Source organism: Blennius ocellaris, assembly GCF_963422515.1.
Source record: "Blennius ocellaris genome assembly, chromosome: 2".
Classification (NCBI taxonomy): Eukaryota; Metazoa; Chordata; class Actinopteri; order Blenniiformes; family Blenniidae; genus Blennius; species Blennius ocellaris.
Genome location: NC_137651.1, coordinates 27,128,664 through 27,151,921, shown reverse-complemented (window position 1 = coordinate 27,151,921; position 23,258 = coordinate 27,128,664). Strand labels below are relative to the sequence as shown.

The window sequence follows — 23,258 nt, the reverse complement described above, 5'->3', positions numbered from 1 at the left end:
CCGGGTGAGGTGCTTGCATAGCATTGGGAGCCACCAAACAACTAGGGCGAAGGACAGCACACTGTACTACCTGACCCACAGAACACACACACACACACACACACGCACACACACACACACACACACACACACACACACACACACACATATGTATATGTATATATGCATCTTTTTCTCCACTCACATGTTCCTGCCTTCAAGGCTACGGTTATTTTCAAACACTCCTCTGAGACACTGGACGATGTGTCGACATGGTGTGTGGAAGCAGTCGTTGGAATATACTTCCAGGCCATGAAATGAGCAGGAGAGTAGCAAAAACCTAAAAGTCAGCAATGTTTTTGCATCTTTATTTGCACGGAGGTGAATACTGTGGGTGTGGAAATCACCGTTTGCTCTTAAAGTATCTCTCTGGCTGAAACGTTTCGTGCTTCTTCTTTTTTTTTTTTTAAATGTGGAGAAAATTAGGTTTCTTGGGTGGGGGGGGCGTGAGATTTGATATTGCTTGGGGCCCTCTGATTTATTCTGTATTGAATTTTAAGACTTGGCTGGATAAATGAAACCACTCATGCACACTTTGTCAATACGACTGAACAAACACTTTTTGACTATAAGTTGATTTTTCTGCTAATCTACACGTTCCTCTGGACTGAAGCTGATCAGCAATTCTATAAGGAAGGAAGAGAACACAATTCATTTTTAGTTTTGCAGCATGAAGTTTTGAAGAATGTTTCTTCATTGTCACTGTCATAATAAGCACAGCCACAAGGGGTCCTGGTTAGGGTATAAAACATCTGCAATAAATATAAAATGCAATAATAAAAACATCTTATTGTTTTTATTGTTTTAATGTTTTTATTTTGCGACTTATATTTTTATTTACAATGTACAGCACTTTGTTTCAGCTGCGGCTGCTTAAAAGTGCTATATAAATAAAGTTGATTGATTGATTGATTATATTGATTTTTGAGCGTCATTCTGAGCACTGCTGTCAGTTTCATTGGAAACTACGCTGGCGTTTCAGCTGTTCGGTACCGGTACTCTAAAAGCCCCGACATTGGTAACTTGTTAGTTCCTCTGAGAGTTCTCTTGCACATGTCAACGGGTCAGGAAAGTTTGAAAGCTGCTGTCAAGATTGAGATAAGTGTGAGAGAAAACATGTGGTCTGAGACCTCCTCACAAAGCACTTAGGTGAAGCTTTGAAACAGCCTTTAAAAAAGGGGGATATTAACCTTTCAGGCGCTTCCGTTTAAAGGAAAACACATGTAGAGAGCAGACTGGCAGGCAGTCAATCTGTTAGTTAAAGGTATTATTGTTGAATGAAGAACATTACTACTTTTTTCTTGAAATCATCAGTTAAATGAGCAAAACTTTTGCTTTCCTGATACTTGTGCTTATATTTTCACAGCATGACTTATAGGAGACACAAATGTCCACACAATACCTCTGATAATTCTCTATTTACCTTATCATGGTGACAGGAATGAGTTGATCCTGCGATCAAATGTGATCTGATTGCGTACATTTGTGACATACGGTTCGTTTTTTGTCCAAAATAGATGAAAAGGTCACCAGCAAGTCCCAAATGTGTCTTAAGTGACGACTTTAACGTTTCCTTTCTGATAAATGTTGTATTGTTGTTGTTAACGTTGTTTGGCAACTTAGTTTAAAACATCTTAGAGGTATGAAACAACTAATAATGTAATAATTTGTCCCTTTTCAATGTAATAAAGTCGATGACACGATCACTTGCCAAGAGTGTAATAAGATATTTGATACATTATCAAATATTTTGCTTACAGTGTCATAAATCATGCTTGAAGTAGCATTAAAGTAGAAAGGCCTTTTTTTTGTAGGTTTCGTGCAGTTCACTGATGAAAAATAGAAACAGTGGATGGGAGGAGGGGATAAATATGATGCGACACTCTTAATCAAGTTGTCAGACTTATATTACTTTGCTTGGTAATTGTCACTTCAAATAACAAAAATAAAACGAAAATAAGTTGTACTTTGTTTGTGTTATTCAAGATGTCTTGATAGCCTTGGGCTGTAGTGCAGTGGCACACTAGACTGTCAGCATGGCAGCAATGGGTTAGTTGGAAGTCAAAAGAAAAGAGGTCACCACGATTAAAGACTGGTACAGCATCAGGTTTGGGACACCGGTTTGAATCCCAAGTTGCAGCTGGAAGAGGATCTTTGATTTGGTCTCAGGGAATAAGACTGTGCAGGTTGCAGTGACTTACTGTGGTGAGTTCTTTGAAAGAGAGCCGGCAAAAAAAAAACCCAAACCAAACAAACAAAAAAAATGTTTTTAAGTGGGAGGATAACATTTGCAGCAGCCGTGTCGATCTCTGCTTGAGGCCTGTTCTTGAAAGAAGCTGAAAAATGAACAAACGCACACCAAAGAAGCACCTGAGAAAAAATATCAACATGCAGAGAAGTTAGCGTTTGTAGCGTTTCGTGGCTGCAATTACTGCTAATGAAGGCTCAGATAGGCAATTTCTATTATTGACAACAATAACGACTCCATCAGAACTCCAATAATTATAAATGTATGTATTTATACATATACATATTCTATATCGTTTTATATAGATATACTATATAGCTAATATCACATACGAGGGCATTTCTGTCAAAAGTAGTGATGCTACCGTAAGAAATACAACCCCCCCCCCCCCCATTTACTCTGCCTTTGTTTCCTGTTTTGAAGGAGTGTTGGTCCTCACACAGAGGAGCGCTTCGACTTTCCCAGACTTGACAGTGAAGTTGAAAAGTGCAGCAGGATGAATTGCTTCTAATGAGAATCACTGAGAGTCAGAAATGTTTGCTTCAAGGCTCCGCACACCTCTTTAACTTGGCACAGGTCAGTTGAGGGGTCGACTTAAAAATGTGCAGAAGCGGAAGGAGTTCTTTGTTCTACTACAAGTTCAACATATTAATGGAACTCTTATTTTTTTTATTTTTTTTAAAATCAAAGGTGAGTGGGTTGTGCAGTGGAGAGCAAAGCATCCAGTGGCAGTATACTCAGGTGAATGCCTATACTCTAAGTGATGCTTTGTGCATCACAATTACCCACACACAGCCCTGCATCAGACCGCGACTTGACTTTTATGTTCATGTGAATGTGGGCCGCAGCGGCAGCCGATGACAGCTTAATTCCCGGGCCGGGTCCCCCCTGCTGAGGCCCGCCGTTTGTATGATCTGACAGACGGAGATCAGACTGAGGAGAGATGAGTGGGAACCCTCCGAGCACGCTCAGGTTTCTTGGCACCGTGAAAAGATTTGTCCAGTCCATTCAGATCTGATGGAGTTTCCCATGTTCCCGTGCCGCGGCCCGGGTTTTTGTTGAAATATCTCCCTCATCTGAGTGCGCGCGGGAGGATAGGCGCGAGGCTGACGCTGCGTTTAGTTCAGACCCACCGAGAACCGCACGCCGAACTTCTCTCTCGTCACGAGCCAGAGGAAGAAGGGTTCCGGCCAATTACTCTGGAAAAGGCAGGAGACAGGTAAACAGGTGCTGAGGGTGGAGAAAGGGGGGTAGAGAGAGGGAGGGGGGGATGAAATGAGATGAAAAGTGGGGGTGACCTCTGTTTAAAGGAGGTTGGGTAATGGGGTAATAGGTCAACATGAATAAAAAAAAAAAGAAAAGAGGGGGGCATAAAGGGGCAGGGTAAGAAGAACGTGGGGGGAAAAAAAGTCTGAACTGTGTTGATAGAGGTCAGACGGTGCAGCAGTCGAGGAGAGGAGTGTTTCTGAACATCTAATTTTGAGATAAGTGCAGTTTTTGTTGTTGTTGTTGTTGTTTTTTTTTTCTCTTAACACTTACCTGAGGAATGTGGTTCGTGCAATGCTGACCTTCTGAAGATGACGGTGGACAAACCTCCCTCAGGTGCTGAAATGACACCAGTGTGCTTCATCTTCCTGCTGATGAGTAACGTCGCCTCGGTCTCGGCTCAGTTTAACGGATACAACTGCGATGCCAGCTACCACAGCAGGTTCCCCGGTGAGACAATCTTTACAGTCCACACTCCCCTCCATCACCCCGCAGGTAAAAATGGAACACATGGTTTACAACCACCGCAGCCCGACGGGAAGCTGCGGCAGTAAAATGGCACTTATCAACAGGGAGACAGGGAGCATTATCACCCCTGATGCTTCAATGAATTTTTCAGGGGTGTTTTTTGCCGCCAGTATGGAGGAGCTGCAGGAGCTGCTGACGACACAGACACGGGTTCAGACTCTTGAGTTTTTATGTGCATCAAAAAAAGGAGCATTATAGATAGACACACTTCCATATATTTGAGGTTAATATTACAGTAAATTATTTCAAACTTCTTTATTTGTTTTATCATGTTTAATTTTAGATTATAAGTCGTGAAAATCAAGACTAGTACAACTAGTACTACAAAAACAACAACAAAAACATTTTTCTTTCTTAACTGGAGGCCATAATTACTATAATTTATTATATACCTTTTCAATTTAAATGTGACGAGTCTTTAGATAATGCACGAAACATTATTATTATTATTATTATTATTATTGTTATTATTATTATAAAAGTGAAATATGACAAATAAAAGTGCATTATCGGCTTTTTCCCCCTTTTTTATACAGGGTTAAATAGATCTATATATACAGATGTTATAAGTATGTGTAGCTAAATAAAAACTCCTTAAATATTTTGAAGATTTTCTTGTTTGTTTATTAAATTTCCTTGCTCTAGTGCAGCTGAAAATAACCTTCCGATTAGATATTTCTATAATCTTGAAAATCTACAGGAGCATGTACTTTCATTTTTTTTAATAAATCTGATTTCACATTAGGGACATTTCACAAACAAAGGACACAGTTTGAGGCAATTTTTCCCCTTTGCTGCCTCTAAATCATCTTGTTAGTAGGAATACATGTATAATTTATGTGGAGATTCCATTTCTGTTGGATTCTGTGAATCGCCTGTGTGGAGCTATAATAAGATAAGATAAGATATAATAAGATCTGATTTGAAAATTCACATATGTGCTGATTGCTCGACCTCCCTTACGGCTGACAAATAACGCGAATCACCTTTGCAGCAGCGTTTTTCTGTTCAAGCGCTCTTTTATCAGTACAGAGTCTTTCTCTGCTTCAAAAAAAAGAAAAGACAAAAGGAAAAAAGAAAACAACTGTGGTTCCAATCCCACAAGAGTCGGACTGGGTTTCAGCCTGACATCTAATCAGAGGTTCTTTTACACCTGTCATGTGTGATAAACGCTGGCGAGCCGGCGAGATGGCGAGCCTGCCACAAGGATCACGGGACAGTTTCGCCAAAAGTGCGACCTGCAAGTCAGGATTTACAACATATATTTTGGTGAAATCACAACAAAAATAGAGTTGTTTTTTTTTCCTTCTTCTGCTCTCTTTGACACAAACCTGTGCGATTGTGTTCAGAATCAGCAGAGAGAAGCTCGAAAAAACCCCCAACAAAAACAAAACCACATTCTGCCCGTTGCCCCTTCAGGTGAGCGGGACATCAGCGTTTATTGCGGCGTTCAAACCATCACCCTGAAGATCAACTTCTGCCCCGTGCTGTTTTCCGGCTACACGGATGCAGACTTGGCCCTGAACGGCCGCCACGGCGAGACGCAGTGCCGCGGCTTCATCAACAACAACACTTTTCCCACGGCGGTGCTCTTCAGCATCAGCCTCAGCACTCTGGAGGCCTGCGGCAACAGCCTGGTGGTGAAGACAAACACCGCAACGTCCCGTTAACGCGATCCACATGCAGCGTCATCAAGGTGCCCTGTAGTGACTTTGGCACAAACTGAGATGTTTCTCTTCGCAGGTCAGCACAGCCTTGGGGGCCAATGCCTACGGGAACATGTCTCTTGTGCAGATTGGGAACGTGTCGGGTTATATAGACACCCCCGACCCCCCGACCATCATCAGCTACCTGCCCGGTTTGTTGTACAAGTTCAGTTGCAGCTACCCGCTGGAGTACCTGGTCAATAACTCCCAGCTGGCCTCGTAAGTCACTCCAGACAACGCCAATGTGCACTTGACCTTTTGCAAGTTACTCAGAGGATTTGATATTAGGATTTATCCATTTAATTAGAAGCATTGTCTATTAGTTTTCAAGAACATTTTAAAAAGCCCGAGTATTTAAGAATGATTCATTGCAGAGTAAGCTTTTATTTTTCTGTTGTTCAACATGGTAATTCAGATCCATATATACTTCCTGTAGCTCATTCGGGCATGAAATGAAGAAAAAAGCACATCATACTAAGTTATGGAGAAACAGCCATTAAGAGGTTTATAATAAAAACACTTATAAAAGAAGAGAGAAAAGCACTGAAACGGATATTCTCTATTTACAGTTCCTCTGCTGCGGTGTCTGTCAAGGACAGCAACGGAACATTTGAGAGCACGCTCAGTATGATCCTCTACAATGTGAGTACACGGAGGCGGTATCACAATACACAATCAAATGAACTGAAGGTCTACAGGGTGAACTTGATCAAAAACGATGGTACGACTGCTTAAAGGTATCATATTTCCCCGATTTTTACACTTAAATAGCCTGTGTGTCACTTCACTTTACAGTCACGTCATCTTTCAGTGATGCATCTTGTTCTACTTCTTTTTTTTCTTTTCAAGATATCTTATTTTTCTCTATTTTTGTATAATTCTTTTTCACCTTCATAATCAGTGTGTATGGGTGGATTAGGAGTGACTCACATATAGTTTGTAGATTATAGTTTTTTTTTTATTGCTTAGAGTTCATCAAATATAACACAAGAACTTGCATTTATTTATTTATTTATTTAACATAACTTACAACAAATAACCACAATATTTTGTGCAATCCCAACACATTGCTTCGAACTGAAGTTGATAAACGCCTGTTCGCATTTTCACAAACAAACATCATCACATCAAGTTTTCATGCTGTTGCTGATTGCTAAATGCTATTTCTTGCGCGAAGCTTTTACTGCTTATTGCATTCTTGAAAAAATAAATTAGTGTTTGAGTTCCGGCCCTCAGTGTTGTGTTAAGCTCTTTGGGTAAATTAGGCACAGCGGGTCCTTTTTTCTTTTTTCTTAAAAAAGCATTTTAAATGAGTTATTTGACATTTTCCCATCATGGAAAGTTCTGCAGACCAGGCCGGACCACTTTCAGACCCAAGAGCTTGTTTTAAGGAATGAGACATTGCGAATCAAGTTAAAACTACTTTTATATGAGCCCTTTGCTTTCATGTTCAAAATGGTTGTTTATTTTTTGTGTTGGCTCGCAGTCTAAAACTGAAGGCTATCAAAAAAAAAAAAAAAAAATGTTTTGCAGAATGGAGTTTTTAACAAGTTGTGGCCATCTGAGCATTTATTGACAGACATCAATTATTGAAATACTTATTTTCTTTTTTTTTTTGGGGGGGGGGGGGGTTATTATGCTTTTTCTGAGATTTGTTTTTTAGCTGGATTGTATTTTTTTAATATAATATGGCCCCTGGAGGAAACATGATTGAAATTGTCCAATTTATGATCAAACGGGCCATTTCTGCCTCCAGTCCCACATAATAATAACCTCAAAAATGAAGATAACGCAGCATTAAAAACTTGTAATTATAGATTTTCTATATATACCCAAACTGTGGTGCATGGTGTACTTATGAGATTAAATAAACAGAAGGGAGACAAAGCACATTCCATCAATGTTTTAGCTGCAAATACAGAACTCTAAAGAGTCACTAAAAAGTCCAAAATATTATTTCGATTTGTCCACCGTCAGTTGAAACCCGGACACAAGAAAAGCTCGATATTAAGCGGTATGAGGACATAGCAGGATGTGACGTGTATTTTCGTGAACAAATTGAGTGTCACATTTGTCACGTTGCATTGAGAGATAAGAGTCGTTTTGACGGATTGTGCGCTGGTTAATAAATTTAGTGGAAACTGCGGGGAGTCGCTGCACAGAGGCCGGGAAGCTGCGGGGTTGCAGGCGCCATGGTTTAGTTATGAATAGAGAGACTGCAGAATAACAGCAGAATTGTGGATTCAATGCCATTGTGTCATCTCCAAGTTTTCAATTTCATGCTTCTTTTAAACTACTTAGTTTTTTTGGGGGTGGGGGGTTTCTTGGTCATTTTTATTTCTCTTGGACTTTTCTTTCCGCACAGGATTCAGCGTTCAACCAGCCCCTGTCCATCCCCATGACCGGACTGGCTCTGAAAACCAGAGTGTTTGCCGCTGTGAAAGCCACGAACTTAGACAAACGGTACCAGATAATATCCCGTCATCCCCCGCCCCCTGCGACTTTCAGCATCGATTGAATGAATGTGGGTCATAATACCCACATCACAGAAACAGAGATGGTATTTTAGATCTGGTCGTCCACGTAATCTTTCCCACCATTATTACTGTTTTTTCCCCCCTTTTTTTATGGATTTAGTTCTGTTTCCTGCTTTAGCAGCATTCATTATGCCATTATGTTATTATTCTTGGAGAAGGCGCCAGTCTGTAGCAAGAGAAAGCTGCACCTGTGCTTTCCCATGTCCAGTCGGATCTCTATCCTCCATCCCATCTCACAGTTTTGTCCTTTTGCAGGTGGAACATCTTGATGGACTACTGTTACACCACCCCCTCAGGGAATCCTAATGATGAACTCCGCTATGACCTTTTCTTTGGGTAATCATGTTGTTTTTTTTCCCTCCACGTCAAGATGATGACTTGATAGACCACAAAAGAGAGCCATTACCCATTCATGCACTCCACATGGCTAATCCTCATGAAAGCTGCCCCCCCACCTTCCATAATGAAAGGAGGGCGAGGAATAATGTGTCAGAAATATATGTAATGTCACTTCTTTTTTGGGTAAATCGCTTGTAAGCAATTACCGTTTTAAAAGTTATAACACATTCACAGACCACACTTCACCACGGTTAGCCTTCCTCCACAGTACCAGACGTATATTCTCTTACGCATTGAGCCTCCTACATTTGACTTTCACCTCACGCCACACGTCTTCTCTCAGATTTATTAATTTTTTTTTAATACTGAATCTTCCTCTATTTAAAACTAATGGGTTTCAAACCAGGAATCTCTGGGGCAACACGAGAGCCTGGAGACTCAGGACCACGACTCGCACACAGAGATTATTTTATCGTCAACAATCTGGAGGCAGGTCAGTCGGGCAGAGGTTCAATACACAGCCAAGAACATATTTGAGAGAAAATATACCAAGGATGAGAGCAAAGCGGTAAACAAAAAGAAAAAAAAAGAAAAGATATTTCTAGAAGGGTTAAAAAACAAAGACGGACTGGCAGAGTTTGATATCCACACATAGGGAGAAGACACAGGTGATACATATGAGGCTGCTGCAATCACAGGCAGACTCATGGGAAGTAGCTTGGTCAATACAAATAAAACATGACAACAACAAACAAAAGGGGGAAAAGAAAGGTGGAAAGAAAGGAAAAAGAAAAGATAAATACATAAATACTGTACACACACACATACATACATAACATACATACATACATACATTTTGAAAAAACACACGAATGCAAAAAGGCCTGACAATCATTTCGTCATGCTGTATTTACTACCGTCCTGCCGATCCTGGGTGCTGCTGTCCACGTTTTGTGACATCTTCTATTCATCTAACTTCTTAATAAATGTCTTTCTAGGACAGGTGTTGTGCTGAATTCTGCACGACTTCTGAAATGGGATTACGCACCTTAAGACAGTTTCGTGATGACTGATTAAAATGGCAAATCTTCAAACCTCTGGACTTTCTCAGTGGTATTTTAATGAGTGGTTAAGTGACACAGGTGTAAAACTGGGCCAAATTACTTATATTTCAGGATTTATTCTATGTATTTGTCAATGCATTTGCAGCAAAGGCTCAAAAATATGAGCTCAAACGTGGCTATTTCCATTATTTTACAGGTACTGCAATCAAATATGACAAAATAAAATTGCATAATACATCAGTCTTTATTTTAATATATGAGAGGTTTTAAGGACAAATGTCATGGATTGTCTCAAGTTCATACAAAAGGATATCAATTTTGAAGTGTTGCACATTTACTATTTGTTGACTTCTGTGACTGTCATTAACTCGTCTTTAATGGGAAGTCGGAAGTTACTGCTGCACCGCTACGCACCTTTACGCACCCCTACGCACCCCTACGCACCCCTACGCACCCTTACGTCCTGTAAGAAAGTATTGCAATCGAAGAAAATCCTCTTTTCAGATGAGATTTCCATGTGAGGATAAAACATCCCGTTGGACACAACATGTACATACACTCGTGGCACGCTCACACTGGTTACGCTCAAAAAAATTTTTTTTAAATCGTCACACCACGACAGGCATTTCAAATTTTGTGGTTTCCATCGGCAGATAGCGAGGTTGTGCCGATCTCACTGTCCATTCTTAAATACAACTCACTTCTCCATCAATTTGCACGACTCTGACATGTATGTTGACACGTGGAGACGCCCACTGGGCCAATCATCAGATTGTGATGGCGGTGAAAACGTGACTCTGTTGTGTCTCAGCTGCGATAAGGACCCCCAGACGACGGTCTTCGAGAACGGGAAGAGTCAGGTGGGACGCTTCTCCTTCGAGGTTTTCCGTTTCGTGAAGCACAGACACCAGAAGATGTCGACCGTGTTCCTGCACTGCCTCACCAAGCTCTGCCGGGCCGACGACTGCATCATGCTGATGCCCGTAAGAGAACAAGGGAACGAGACGCCCTCCTCCTGTTTCTCATCCGATCCTCCTGTGAGGTATGAAATCATCGCGATGTGATTGGCAGATTTGCGGCAGGCGGCGCAGACGGGATGCGGCGGAGGGCCTGGACTCCCCGCCGGTGGCGTCGGGCAACGCCGTCATCACGGCGGGCCCAATCATCACCAGGAGTGGTACGAACAATAAACCCACCCTGACAGAAATAAGTCTTTTTTTTGGGGGGGGGGGGGGGGGGGGGGGGCGTGATGAAAGCAGCAGCTCACGTATGGAGTTGCCTGTTAAATCTATGCGAGGAATCATGTTTGAAAATGTCACAATCTAAATTACAAGTTCAATTTAAAGCCTTTTGAATAACATTGCTTTCCTTCCTTCTTTTTTTTTTTTAAAGATGAAACTCCAGTCAACAACTCCCAACTAGGTGAGTACGCTTACGTAACTGTTCCAGCGCTTGTCCTCAGAGAAGGGCAAAGATAACAGACGCCCATGTAAATTGACGATTTGAAGCAGCAACAAAAAGATTTTGTCTATGTTTCCAAAGGAGGAGGAAACAAACCCCCCACAAACTCAGGTCATGTTTTTAAACCTCAGAGTGAAGGTTCTTGCTTTTGTTTGGCCTTTTCCCTCCCGACAGCCTCCGGTGGCCCGTCCCAGCCGCTGAACCGGGTGACCAGCGCTTTGATTTCTGGCGTGGCCGTCCTGGGCGTGGTCTGTGCTGCCTTCTTCCTGCTGTCGCTCCGCCTCCTGCTGAAGTCCCGCCTCCCCGTGGCGGTGGTGGCCTCAGGCGTCTGGAACCCGACCTTTAAATGAGGGGGGGGGGGGAACAAAAAGAAAAACATCCACGTATCACCACATCCCCGTTTAACGTTTGCAAAAATGTGTCACGTGATCAGTTTGGTGGCTGCTCCAGTGCATGTTTGTTTTTTGTTTTTGTTTTTATCTTTGTGCACTAATTATTAAATGTGTTTTTGGTTTAGGTGTTTTATATTTATTGCCTTCAATACCTCAATATTTTTTTGTCCACTAATTATATTTAGGAACACCTAACCAAAGGTTATGTTTAATGAACTATTATCCATTTTTTAATTACATTTTTCTTTTTTGGACAATTTTTGGTAACTAGCATAAAATAAAAAAAAAGTTAAAAGTTAAGCCAAAATTAAGCAAATAGTACAAAAAAAGCAACATCCTGATTTACTGAAATTGTGCATGTTTGAAAATGAGGAAAACTTGATTATTGAGGTTTAGGTCTGACACATTATCAGTTAGTGTGAGAAAATTGTAAAATTATGTTCTAAATTGCGGGCATGAAACTTCATGTGAAATAATAATAATAATTATTATTACTCTCTGAGCTGTGATCCTCATTTCAATGGCTGAATATGTCATGACTCTAAACAAAATGGATTCAAGTGACAAAAACTTTGGAAATGTCATATGGTAGAGATGGATGGATGGATGGATGTTGGTGTCCCACAGGGATCAGTTATTGGGCCCTTATTATTTTCACTATATACAATAACCTCCCAGATGTATGTCCCGACCTTAATGTTCAAATGTATGTGGATGACGCAGTCATTTTTACTCATGGTCCAACAACTGAAAGAAATGTCCTCCAAGCTTACAAAAGCCTTAACAAAGGTTCAGCTCTGACTCAAAGATCACGGTCTACTTCTCAATACTAAAAAAAACAACAACAATGTGTATGACATTCTCCAAAATACCAATGAAACACAACTTTTCAGTCTCTATAGATGGGGAGGTACTTGAATACTTGAACAAGTCTCTCAGTTTAAGTATCTTGGAGTCATACTGGACTATTTTCCTTCAAGACACATAAAAAAGATTGTCAACATTATAAAATTCAACCTCCAAACTTTTGAACAAATCAGGCCTTTTGTCTCGACCACTGCTGCTAAATCGTATCTTCATTGTATGACCTTCCCTCACATAAGAGTACCGTTTTTCTCGTTTGCTGGCGTCACTGAACTAAAACCTGTGGAACACCTGTATAAAAAAAGCCATCAAGGTCTCTGCCAAAAAAAACGTACTCCTCTCACCATTGTCCAATTTTAAAGAAATATCTTTTGAGTTTTGAAATCTTTTGAACATGCATGTCTAGTCTACAAATCCCTCCATGGTTTGGCCCCGCCCCCTTTGGAGGAATTCATTAGGCAAAAAGATGGAGGCTGTGCGGTTCCATCCAGGCGAACCACCACTGGACAGAAACACCATTTCAGTGAAAGTTTTAACAAGCTGGAAAAGTCTTCCAATGACTATTAGAGAGTCTTCCACCTTTACAGCTTTTAAAAAAGAGCTCAAACTCTGATTAAAGGCTAATCAATCTCGTGATCACTTGTAATGAAACGTTATAAACTGGGGAATTTGTTGATATTACAGGGGTGGTTGTAAATAGTGTATATACTCTGTTATTAAATAATTGTCGTCTTAAATGTATGAGGACTACGGATGGAAAGTAGCCCATGGCTAAATCTGGCACATTTACACAAAGTGACTGTACCGAGTGTTCATTAATGTGCACTGTCTTCTAGAAATAAACTAAGAAAGAAAGAAAGAATCCAAAAGTAGTTACTTTGTATTGGCAGCAACTTGGAAAAGCAAAGTTTGAGAAAAGAAAAGTGTTAACTGTTGCCACCAACACTCGGCATCGCGAGTTTCATTAATTAGAGACGAGGGAACGGAGACTCCGGGATGCAGAGTGCGCACGAGGAGCGCAGCAGGGAGAGCTGCGTGGCGAGGACGCTTGAAGCGGGAAGCCGTGGAGTCCATTCACAGACAGGTTACTCGTACAAGAGATTCAGCCTTCTGGCACCAGACCCGTCTCACTGCAGGGCTTAAGTGGTGGGAGCAATCAATTAGTCAATTACCTGCAGGAGTGCCATTTATGGCTGATCCGGTGCTGGAGCGAGGTGTGCATCCTCACAGATGTTGCAGACTCCACTCACACTCACAACACCTATAAGTGTGTGAGACACTTATCGGTGTTGTGAAGCCCTTTCCTCCTCATCTTGGTCATTACCAGGCGTTATACGTCCTGACTACAATGAATACTTAAACGAAAAGGCCTGATGGCATTTCTTCCATGATTAATCTGGGTAATGTTAAATATTGGAACGTATCTGTGAAAGTTTTCCAAATGTCACGGCCTTGTGGCTGACCAATCTCCAGAAAGGAGAAAAAAAGAAAGAAAAAAAGAGCCAAATACCAGGCACTGCCAGGGCTCATTTCATGACTGGCAGAATTAATCTTTCAATTTTTCGCCGTATTGATTTTCTTCTCCTATGACCTATATAAATGTCCGTTGGCGGCGGTTGCATCTCACGTGTCAAACTCCGGGGCTGCTTTTGTGACCCGTCGCATTCAGCCCTCTTTATCAATCTAATCCCGCATTTCAACAGTCATTCTGTGACGCGCTCAGCACCGACACCGCACACCGACAGCTGAAATGAGCAGAATGAAACGCGGTCGTCTCTCCTCTCCGTTTACCGCCAGCGATAATTGATTATTGAACGCTGAGGCCGGCGAGCCAAAATAGTCAGGAAAGGCAAGAGTTTGCGTGAGGACTGACGGACTGGTAGCGTGTTTACACACACACGTACAGACACGTCATAACAATAAAAACGTGTCCTGCATTTAGCCGTGTGGTTTCACAGATTCCACAATGGGTTGAGGGACACACCCATCCTCCAGCTTGACCCCGATCAGAGCTTTCTCTTCCCAGGTGGCTCACCTGACAAGATCAGGTTTCCCCTTCGTCCTTCACCCATTTTTTTTTTCTTCTTCTCTTAGTTAAACCTTCATTTTAAAACACACAAGTTGGAAACTTCTGCTACGACTCACACACATAAGCAGATTTAACTTGTGCGTCATTCAAACTTCAAAAGCATCTTCTTGGTTTCAACCAGAGTAGACGTCAGTCATATTGCAAATGTATTACAGTAACAGGTTAGTCACACATTTGCACCAAAAAGCTATGATAAAGAGAGTTCTGTGGGTTGTTTCTTTGTGTAGTAATTTGTCATATTAAGAGTCACGTTGCATTAAGGTGATCAACACCTAAGAAGACAAGTCGTCCTCGTTCCTCCATTGTGTGTGTGGGAACAGAACAGAAACCACACACATCCTTACTTTATTAAGTTTCATATTAGTATGTAAGGGGGGCTGCGTTTCATACACAAAGTCACAAAGCCTGGTATACATTGTTTAAGTATGTATCTTTAAAGGCTGTGTAGGGTTTCATGGTTTGCCTCCAGGACGGGACCACGGTGCCTCAGTCACAAAAAGTGAATTGTTCACGCGAACTGAAGCGGCCCCACCAATGTGACTTTGACCCTGTTTTCATCCAATCCCCAAACGGTGTTGTGGCCATACAGCGGTTATGTTTACCGTATAAAACAAGGGCCCCCCCGTCCATCCACATCCTAAACCTGCAACGAGACTGAGGAGGTAAGATCTCCAGGCCCAGACAACTGCAAAGCTTCCTTGATTGGCAGCTCTGGATTTAATTATCTAAATTTGGACTTTTTCTATTAAAAAACAAAAAAAATACCACCTCAGAGGAGTTTACACGGTTTTGTTGTTGTTGTTGTTTTTTTCATTTTTTGTCCTTTGCACAGAGCTGGATGCTTCAGGATTTGCTGTGTTTGACATCAACTGTATTTGCTGTAGCTTTTTCACAGAGGGAAGAGTGGGTGAGATGGCTTTATTCGTCCTCCTCATCCTGACGTCACTGTGTATTGCGGGCCGAGAGGCCCTCAGCATTTCTGACTGCGGAGCTTACGCCAGACGGCCAGGTAAGACGAGTGTGACCTTCAATACCACAGTTTTGTTTTGGACCCGAAGAGGCAATATTGATTTTAGTTAAGACCTCCACCTGTGGGAAACTGTATTGATTTTCCTTTCAGACAACCGGGGATGTTCTCCAGATATTTCACTTACAGAAAATTTACAGCGAAAACAAACTAAATAGACATAATTTCAAGAGTTTGAAGTGCCGATTGAGCTTGTTTTTTTGTTTTTTTTCCTGTTGCATTAGTAAATAAAATCACACTGCAAGAATAATTTCACTCAATCACCGGATGACCTCAGCTTATTCACGCACAGGGGACAAACTGCGCTGTCCTCTTTTCATCCCCAGAATACACCGATATTGCTGTAGTGTGCGGCACATCCTCCATCGATTTGGCAATTCAGATGTGCCCGGTTATCTACACCGGCTACAACGACAGCTTACTCATCCTGAACCGCATCCGGAACAATGTGGACTGTCGGGGGACGCTGGACACCTCGGTGACGCCTCCCGTGGTGAGATTTAGCTTCCCCATCAGAGAGGGAAACGCCTGCGGGAGCAACTTCTTGGTGAGTGTTGCATCAGAGCAGTTTCTTGATTTCAGGGTCTTGAGGGATGGAGATCCTGGGGCTTGTTAACCTTTAGCTGAGGAGAGTTAGAGCAGATTTAGGAAATGGAGAGGGCTCTCTGAGCGTTGTGTTTCCCGGCCAGGTAAGAAAGACGGAGAGGATTTCAAAGAAGCAAAGTCACACAAAGTAAATGACTCTTAGTTTAATTTGGCTCCGTCTATCCAGCCACCTTCACGACGAGGGGGAGAAAGTTAGCGGAGGAGTTCTACTTCGTGTGATTTCATCACCGCCTGCCTGCTATAAGAGGCGCTTGCCAGAATTTTCTTTTCTTTAAAAAAAAAAAACAAAAAAAACGAATTGTGAAATAACATTGCTTCTCATTCAATAATTCCTCAGACCACGAGCGCGCCGGGGACGGGAATATTCGCAGACTTCTCAAACATTCAGACGGTGAACGTCAGCGGGGTGATCCGATCCTTCGACCCCACCATCGGCACCATCACCTACAACGCCGAGCTCAAGTATTTCTACTCGTGCGCCTATCCGCTGGAGTATCTGGTCAACAACACCCAGGTGGACGTGTGAGTGGCTCAAGACACGCATCATCACATCTAATATTTCACTTTCACATGTGCGTGTGAAGCCTGATCTGTTTTCTCTCTTCCTTTGTAGGTCATCGTCCTCCATCGCTTTGAAGGACAACAATGGCAGCTTCATCAGCACCCTCAGCATGTCCTTGTACCAGGTGGCCACTTTCACAACCCTCGCATTCACAATACACAGAAACGTCTGTGTGGTACAGCTACATGCTGTGGTTCTACCGGATGAATCCTGCTATAACAGTTTCTACACTCTTATGGTCTTTCTAGGATATAAATTACACCAAGCCTCTTGTCATTCCTCCGCTGGGCCTTGAGCTGAGGACGAACATCTACGTCCAGGTGGTGGCGTCCAACCTCACATCGCAGTAAGAACCACTGGTGTTATTATATCTCAGCAGCATTTCTGTTTATCTGGTCAACACCTGGATCTGTATTTATCAAACTATATCAAACTCAGTAATCTGATTGCAGAATATTTGATACAACTGCTCCAGTACGAGTGTATCCAGCTCTACTAGTTACTTTTACAGATATGATTTTGTACATAAACATCAGATGAGCTGAGAAAATATATGATTTAGATATATCTCCGAGGTCTGTGTCCAAGCCCACATTTAATCAGTTTCAACTTGTTCCACAGTCATTGTTTGAATCCGTTATTGCCTAAAACTGGTTCTTTTTGAACCAGTTAAAGTGCAAAAACAAATGCAGTTTTTCTTTTTCCAAATCGTCTTTGATTGAGCCCATATTGATCGTTCAGCCATCAGCGTGTTTAAGGCTCAGCTACAAGCATGAGCGTTAACAATACAACCACGATATAAACAATATATTAATTTCTTTATTCAGCCCAGGGTTAACAGCCAGCTAACAGCGAGACAAAACCCCAGACAGACGATCACAGTCACTTTACAGTAAATTAGCCTCATATTATTGAACTTTGAGAGGAAACCAGAGAAACTGGAGAAAACTCAACACATTCAAACTCAACGTTGACATTCATCCACAACCACTGCACCACAATGCAACCATTACAATACTGACAAGAAAAATGTTCTTAATGTTTGCGGCACAATCTAAACACTCTGGAATGAAGAACAATCGCCATGCTGGGATGCTGTGGTGAATGTAAATTATGTAAATGTGAATAAAAACTGAATTTAATGTCGAAATTAAGTAAAGAATTCAGTAAATACCACTTAGAATATGCCGATAATGCAAACTTAAATACATTAACAGTACAAGTGTTGAAAAAAAAAATTAACTGATGTGGAACAAAATACTGAGAACAAGATAACTTTGCATAATTTTTTTTAGCTGCAAATCATCGAAAGGCAATAAATCAGCTGCAAGTCTATTGTTGGTGTCTGGACACTGAACAAATAGACAAAAGATCCAACTGATAAAGTGGTTTTGTTTTGGTATATCCACTGAAAACGTCTACGAAAAATCCCACTGATGTTTAATGACATTTTGACACAGTACATTAGCTGTTGCATTGACTCCTCTCTTACAAACGAGTTCTTTGTCTGGAACGTCGCTTTCCTCAGTCTGATGGATACAGATCCTGGGTGTTGGCAATGCATGGCTGGCCCCACGCGTGTGAGCTCTGAGCAAATGGTTTATTCAGAAAGGATAGAAGAAGAGGGATGAGTCCCATCTCTCCGAGTCTCGTCTCTCCAATCACCCGACTGTGTCTTGATGAGATTGTAAATTTGAGGATTCCACCTGTGACCTGGAGTCTCTGACTCGGTGCTGGGGACCTCACTCTCTCTCCACAGGTACTTTGTGCTTCTGGACCGCTGCTACGCCTCGGTGTCCCCGCAGCCCTCCAACTCCACCGTCTTCAATCTGTTTGTCTCGTAAGTCCACAAACAACACCCAAAGACATCACGTTTAAGTTACACACCTCTGCATTTCCCTCCAGTCCCACAAGTCTTGACAATAAGTCCTGGCACGGCTTGAAATTCTAAACACTAACCTCGTGCCTTCAGGTTTTTCTGCTCTCCCATGTGATAAGCGCCGCTACCTAAATCCAAAGGGAGCCCTCGTCTTGATTTTTGTTTCGCTCCATTCCTATCATTAATACACTTCTGTATGTATTCGTGTGACGTGCAATGGGGGCACTTGTGAGGTTCGCCTTTTATTGAAAGGTGCTCCATAGATCAGCTGACGACCATGCTGGAAAACGGGGACAGCCAGAAGGCTCGCTTCTACTTCCCGGCGTTCCGCTTCACCGAGCAGCAGAACGAGACCATCTCCACCTACTATCTGCACTGCATCACCCGACTGTGTGAGAGCAGCACCTGCAGCACCTTCAAGGTGAGGAGGGGCCGCCGCCGGCATCTCGAGCAGACGTCCTCTCCCATCCAGGACGGAGCCTCCAACTCACCTCTCTCTCTCTCTCTCTCTCTCTCTCTCTCTCTCTCTCTGTGTGTCTCTCAATCCTCTCTCATCCACAGCAATGCAACAGGAGGAGGAGGAGGAGTGTGGAGACCACCGTCATCAGCGATGGCATCACTGAGCCCTCCGTGCTCACTTTGGCCATCAAGGCCAAGACGGAGGAATGTAAGTCCCTCCTGTGTCTGTTTTGTTGTCGGCGTGAAGCTGGAGGAGTCAGATGTGAGACAACCCCCCCACTACCCCCCCACCCCCACCCCCCTGCACCCTGTAATGACAACTCCCCGCAGATTTCATCAGCCGTCACCGAGTAAACAAGCTATATATAGAAATGAGTGACATTCAGGTGGCAGTGATCGACTTTAATGTTTGTGAGGTGAATACTGAACCAGTGGTTACCAACATGGGGTAACGGAGCTCCCTGGGGACTCGCCAAAAGGGGGGGGGGGGGGGGGGTCCGAGGTGTTGTCTGCACCGAGACAGTCAAAGTTAGACAGTAAAATAATTTTTAGGCTCTATATGTATATTGTTGCGTAAGCCAGCGTTGGCCTCACTGTAATAGTTAGTTAGTGTAATAGTTAACTACCCAAGCTGGTTTAGAAGCATCGTCAAGTGATAATCAAGCAACCTCTGGAAATCACAAAAATATAAACATCTGTGTCCACATATCTGACTTTCATATTTCATATATCAACTTTTTCCAGTAAAAATGTCACAATCTGGAGGCAACGTGCTGCAGATTTTTTTCCCAACTTTTTAGTAGATATACTAAAGTAGTGGTTTGAGTCGATATCTGAAGAGTTTGCAGCGGCGACGCGTCGGCGAAGTTGCGATTGCTCTTCTATCCGAAGAAGAATTAAGAAGCTGCCAGAGTACAGGAAGAGGAGAGGAGGGAATTTGATAAGGAAACAACTTCAACATTTATTTATTTTTTTAAATGATTTGGCATAAATCAAGAGGTAAAAAAAAAAAAGGTTAGCAGATAGAAACGATATAAAAAACAGAGGAAATGCAGTTCATATTTTTCCATTTCAGATAGTCTTTTTTTTTTTTTTTTGCTGGCAATGCACAGGGTTAAAGCAAGAGTGTTCTTGTTTTATAATCGGATAATACCTTTTACGATATGTAAAACCACTCCAGGCAGAAGGTAGCAAGGTTAACCCAACAACAGGATTTACTACACAGCTGAGCATCTTACAGTGGAGGGTGATAGAAAATAATAAGACTCACTGGGAACGTGCTTATTCAGCAGATTTGCACTTACAGCAAACGTTGTCGTAACTCCCATCGAACAATTCATAAAGCTCCAGATGTGTGTCCTCCTTTTTCCTGGTTACTGGTGTGATGACTCACATTATGATGTCACCATTTTCTAAATACCAGCATCACAAACAGCAAATTAAAGCAAAAACAAAAGGCTGTATGAAAATAACCAGAAAAAAATACGATTTTTTTTATTTTTAGGGGCTGATTGGTTTTCAGATTAAACAAAAACTATCAGTATGTGTTGTCAAGGATTTTATTTTTTTAACGGCTTCACCCCCTTCAGTCTTCAAGATAAACTAAGCCGACTGCTTCTTCCTACACACTCACTGCGCAGAGAGACGGGGAGTGCTATCAATACCCTCATCTAACATTTGGCAAGACAGCAAACAAGCATTTTCAGGACTTTTCCTGGAGGCAAAAAAAATAAGAAGAGGGGATTAGTTGGGAAAAAAACCTTAAACAAAACACAATCCTTCATTAAAGTGTAATACAATAATCATGTTCATTGTCAAAGGAAGTATCCAAACAGGTTATTATAGAACTACAGGAAAAAAAAGAGTTTTTCCTTCAATCACTGTATTTTTTCAGCAAACGTGTATTTTTAACCTGCAGCTTTGTCCTTCTCCCTCTAATTTATTTCACTTCTCCAATATTGCGGCAAGGATAATATTTATCCCTTGTAATGATATATTGGTGTTTTCTGTCCTTTCTTGCAGCCTCTCTCTCCAAAGAAGAGGGTGAGTATGTTATTTATTAACTCGGCTGCCAGGAGAACAGCGCCACACAAAGTTATTTTGGCTAATTAGACGCCTCCCGAAATGAAAAGCATCTCTTATCTCCATCGACTGAAGCGTCTGGTAATGGTGTGTCGTTCTCATTTGTTGCACAGCGCTGGCTGCTGGCAAGTCCGACGGCAGGGGCGTATCCGTCGGCCTGGGGATCGCCGTGGCGGTCCTGGTTGTGATAGGGATGGCGGCCATTTTGGTGGCGGCGGCTTTTTACCGAAAGCTGAAGCGGCTGAGCTAGCAGGTGCCTGTGAAGCACTTCGTGTTTCTTTGCAATCTTTCACCGATGATTACCAGTTATGGAGGAGGGGGAGGGTGAAGTGAGAATAATTCACATGATTATAGTCTGAGAGGAAAGAAAGAAAGAAAGAAAGAAAGAAAGAAAGAAAGAAAGAAAGAAAGAAAGAAAGAAAGAAAGAAAGAAAGAAAGAAAGAAAGAAAGAAAGAGCTATTAATCTTCTCAATCTTCTCAAGAGTAATTGTATTTTCCACAATGTCAAAAAATAGTTTCTTTCATTGGTCGTGGAAGCGTCATTCATTCATTGGTCCTCAAAGCGAGGAAGTGGAGGCAATTTTTTTTTCTCCCTCTCTTTTTGTCTCACTTTCTGATCGTCGCACTTGTAAATATTGTCTCTGTCATTAAAGCACTGTTTTGACACGCAGTTTGTAATTAAATCTCTACCTCAGCGCAGTAATCATGGACACATGAACACATGAAGGATTGCATACCTTGTGACAAGCAAGCTTGTGTGAGCCAGACGGGGACATGTTGCATGCATGTTGATTTATCACTATAGAAGGACACACAACCAAAGTTTCAATGCATTTTACTGCTCATATAGAAGAAGAAAAATAACAACCCCCCCCCCCCCCCAAAAAAAAAAAAAATCATGTATTCAAGTAAGCACACACACACACACAATCAGGGGAGTTTATACACTTTGAATACTTGTAATAATAAAATAATATATGTTGTGTGCAAGCTGTAAGATACTTGTTGCTGTGTATATGTGTGTGCCATAATTTTTTCCATGTCATGCACGCCTTGTGGCCATTAAAGCTTGTGGGATATGAAACGAGAAGTCGTGTCTTCCAGCTGCAGACCTGCGGTCAAACGTTCCAACGCATCTCACCGTCCACATGAAACAAAATTCCAGCTGTACAAGAAGGCTTTGGTTGTCTTCACTCGGAGGAAATGAAAAGGATTAATTCATCAAACTGAGTTAAAAAAAAAAAAAAAAACACCTAAAAACTGGCACACACACACACACACACACACACACACACACACACACACACACACACACACACGCACGCACGCACGCACACGCACACACACACACACACACACACACACACACACATGCTGGGCTGTTTCACAACTGGAAGGATGTAGATTGTACAAAAAGAGGAGCTGTTCAATATGAATATCAGTATTTCAAAGTCCTGCTTTCAGGAGTTTCCTGCAGTTTGATGTGCTTTACTTTGGAAGCACAGGAGAGAAGAAAGTTTTGTGGAGTGATGTTTTTGCTCTCATCCTCCACTAGAGGGTGTCTAATCACCTTTTCTTTTTTTAAAATCTATATTATTGAAAGCCGTTTCTTTCCCGGAGTGCTCCCTGCCTGCACTGATATTAAGTCATACACAGTGAGAAGAGCTGTAAAGGTTTCAGAAGCTTCACCCCCCCCCCCCACCCCCCCCCCCCCCCCCTCCGCCTCTGTCCCACTCTACGTCAGCTGGGGGTTTGGAGAGTCAGCACCTTCCGGTCCGTGTGCCGGAGTGATGATTTCCTGACGGACCAAGCAAAAAAAAAAAAGAAAGAAGACGAAGTCAGACGCCTCCTTCTCCTGCACCGTGAAAAGAACAAGCAAAGCAATCAGCTGACTTGACAAATGAGCTCATTACGAGAACCTGTATTGTTAAGTAGGCCATGACAAACTCCACCACAAGACGACCCACTTCAAGACACAGGGGGGGGGGGGGGATAAATCAGGTGGCGCTGCTCCATTAAGCCTGCAGTTACTGTATGTTCGGGATAAATCCCGGTTTTATGAGTCCCCCTGTAATTTAATTAAAACAACAGGGATAAACGTGTGCTCTG

At 42.2% G+C, this 23,258-nt stretch overlaps 2 protein-coding genes across 3 annotated transcripts; both read left to right on the top strand.

Moving 5' to 3' along the window:
• Positions 1–3,484: 3,484 nt before the first annotated feature.
• zpld1b (zona pellucida-like domain containing 1b) lies at positions 3,485–11,538 on the top strand (the record flags this gene model as incomplete). Of its 2 annotated transcripts, XM_080508352.1 has the most annotated exons (11): positions 3,485–3,506; positions 3,890–4,003; positions 5,501–5,721; positions 5,825–6,006; positions 6,357–6,429; positions 8,153–8,250; positions 8,580–8,660; positions 10,539–10,710; positions 10,799–10,904; positions 11,120–11,149; positions 11,363–11,538. In XM_080508352.1, the coding sequence occupies 10 exons, from the start codon at positions 3,898–3,900 to the stop codon at positions 11,536–11,538; spliced, it is 1,245 nt and encodes a 414-aa protein (XP_080364478.1). The 2 variants fall into 2 exon arrangements, with proteins under 2 accessions (XP_080364478.1, XP_080364477.1); XM_080508351.1 differs by lacking the exon at positions 3,485–3,506 and having other exon boundaries at positions 3,865–4,003.
• Positions 11,539–15,445: 3,907 nt separating this feature from the next.
• Positions 15,446–21,398, top strand: LOC308142279 (zona pellucida-like domain-containing protein 1; the record flags this gene model as incomplete). The annotated part of the gene is made up of 10 exons (XM_080512627.1): positions 15,446–15,542; positions 15,887–16,107; positions 16,504–16,688; positions 16,780–16,852; positions 16,977–17,074; positions 18,488–18,568; positions 18,860–19,028; positions 19,169–19,274; positions 21,089–21,109; positions 21,262–21,398. The coding sequence occupies 10 exons, from the start codon at positions 15,446–15,448 to the stop codon at positions 21,396–21,398; spliced, it is 1,188 nt and encodes a 395-aa protein (XP_080368753.1).
• Between the last annotated feature and the right edge of the window lie 1,860 nt (positions 21,399–23,258).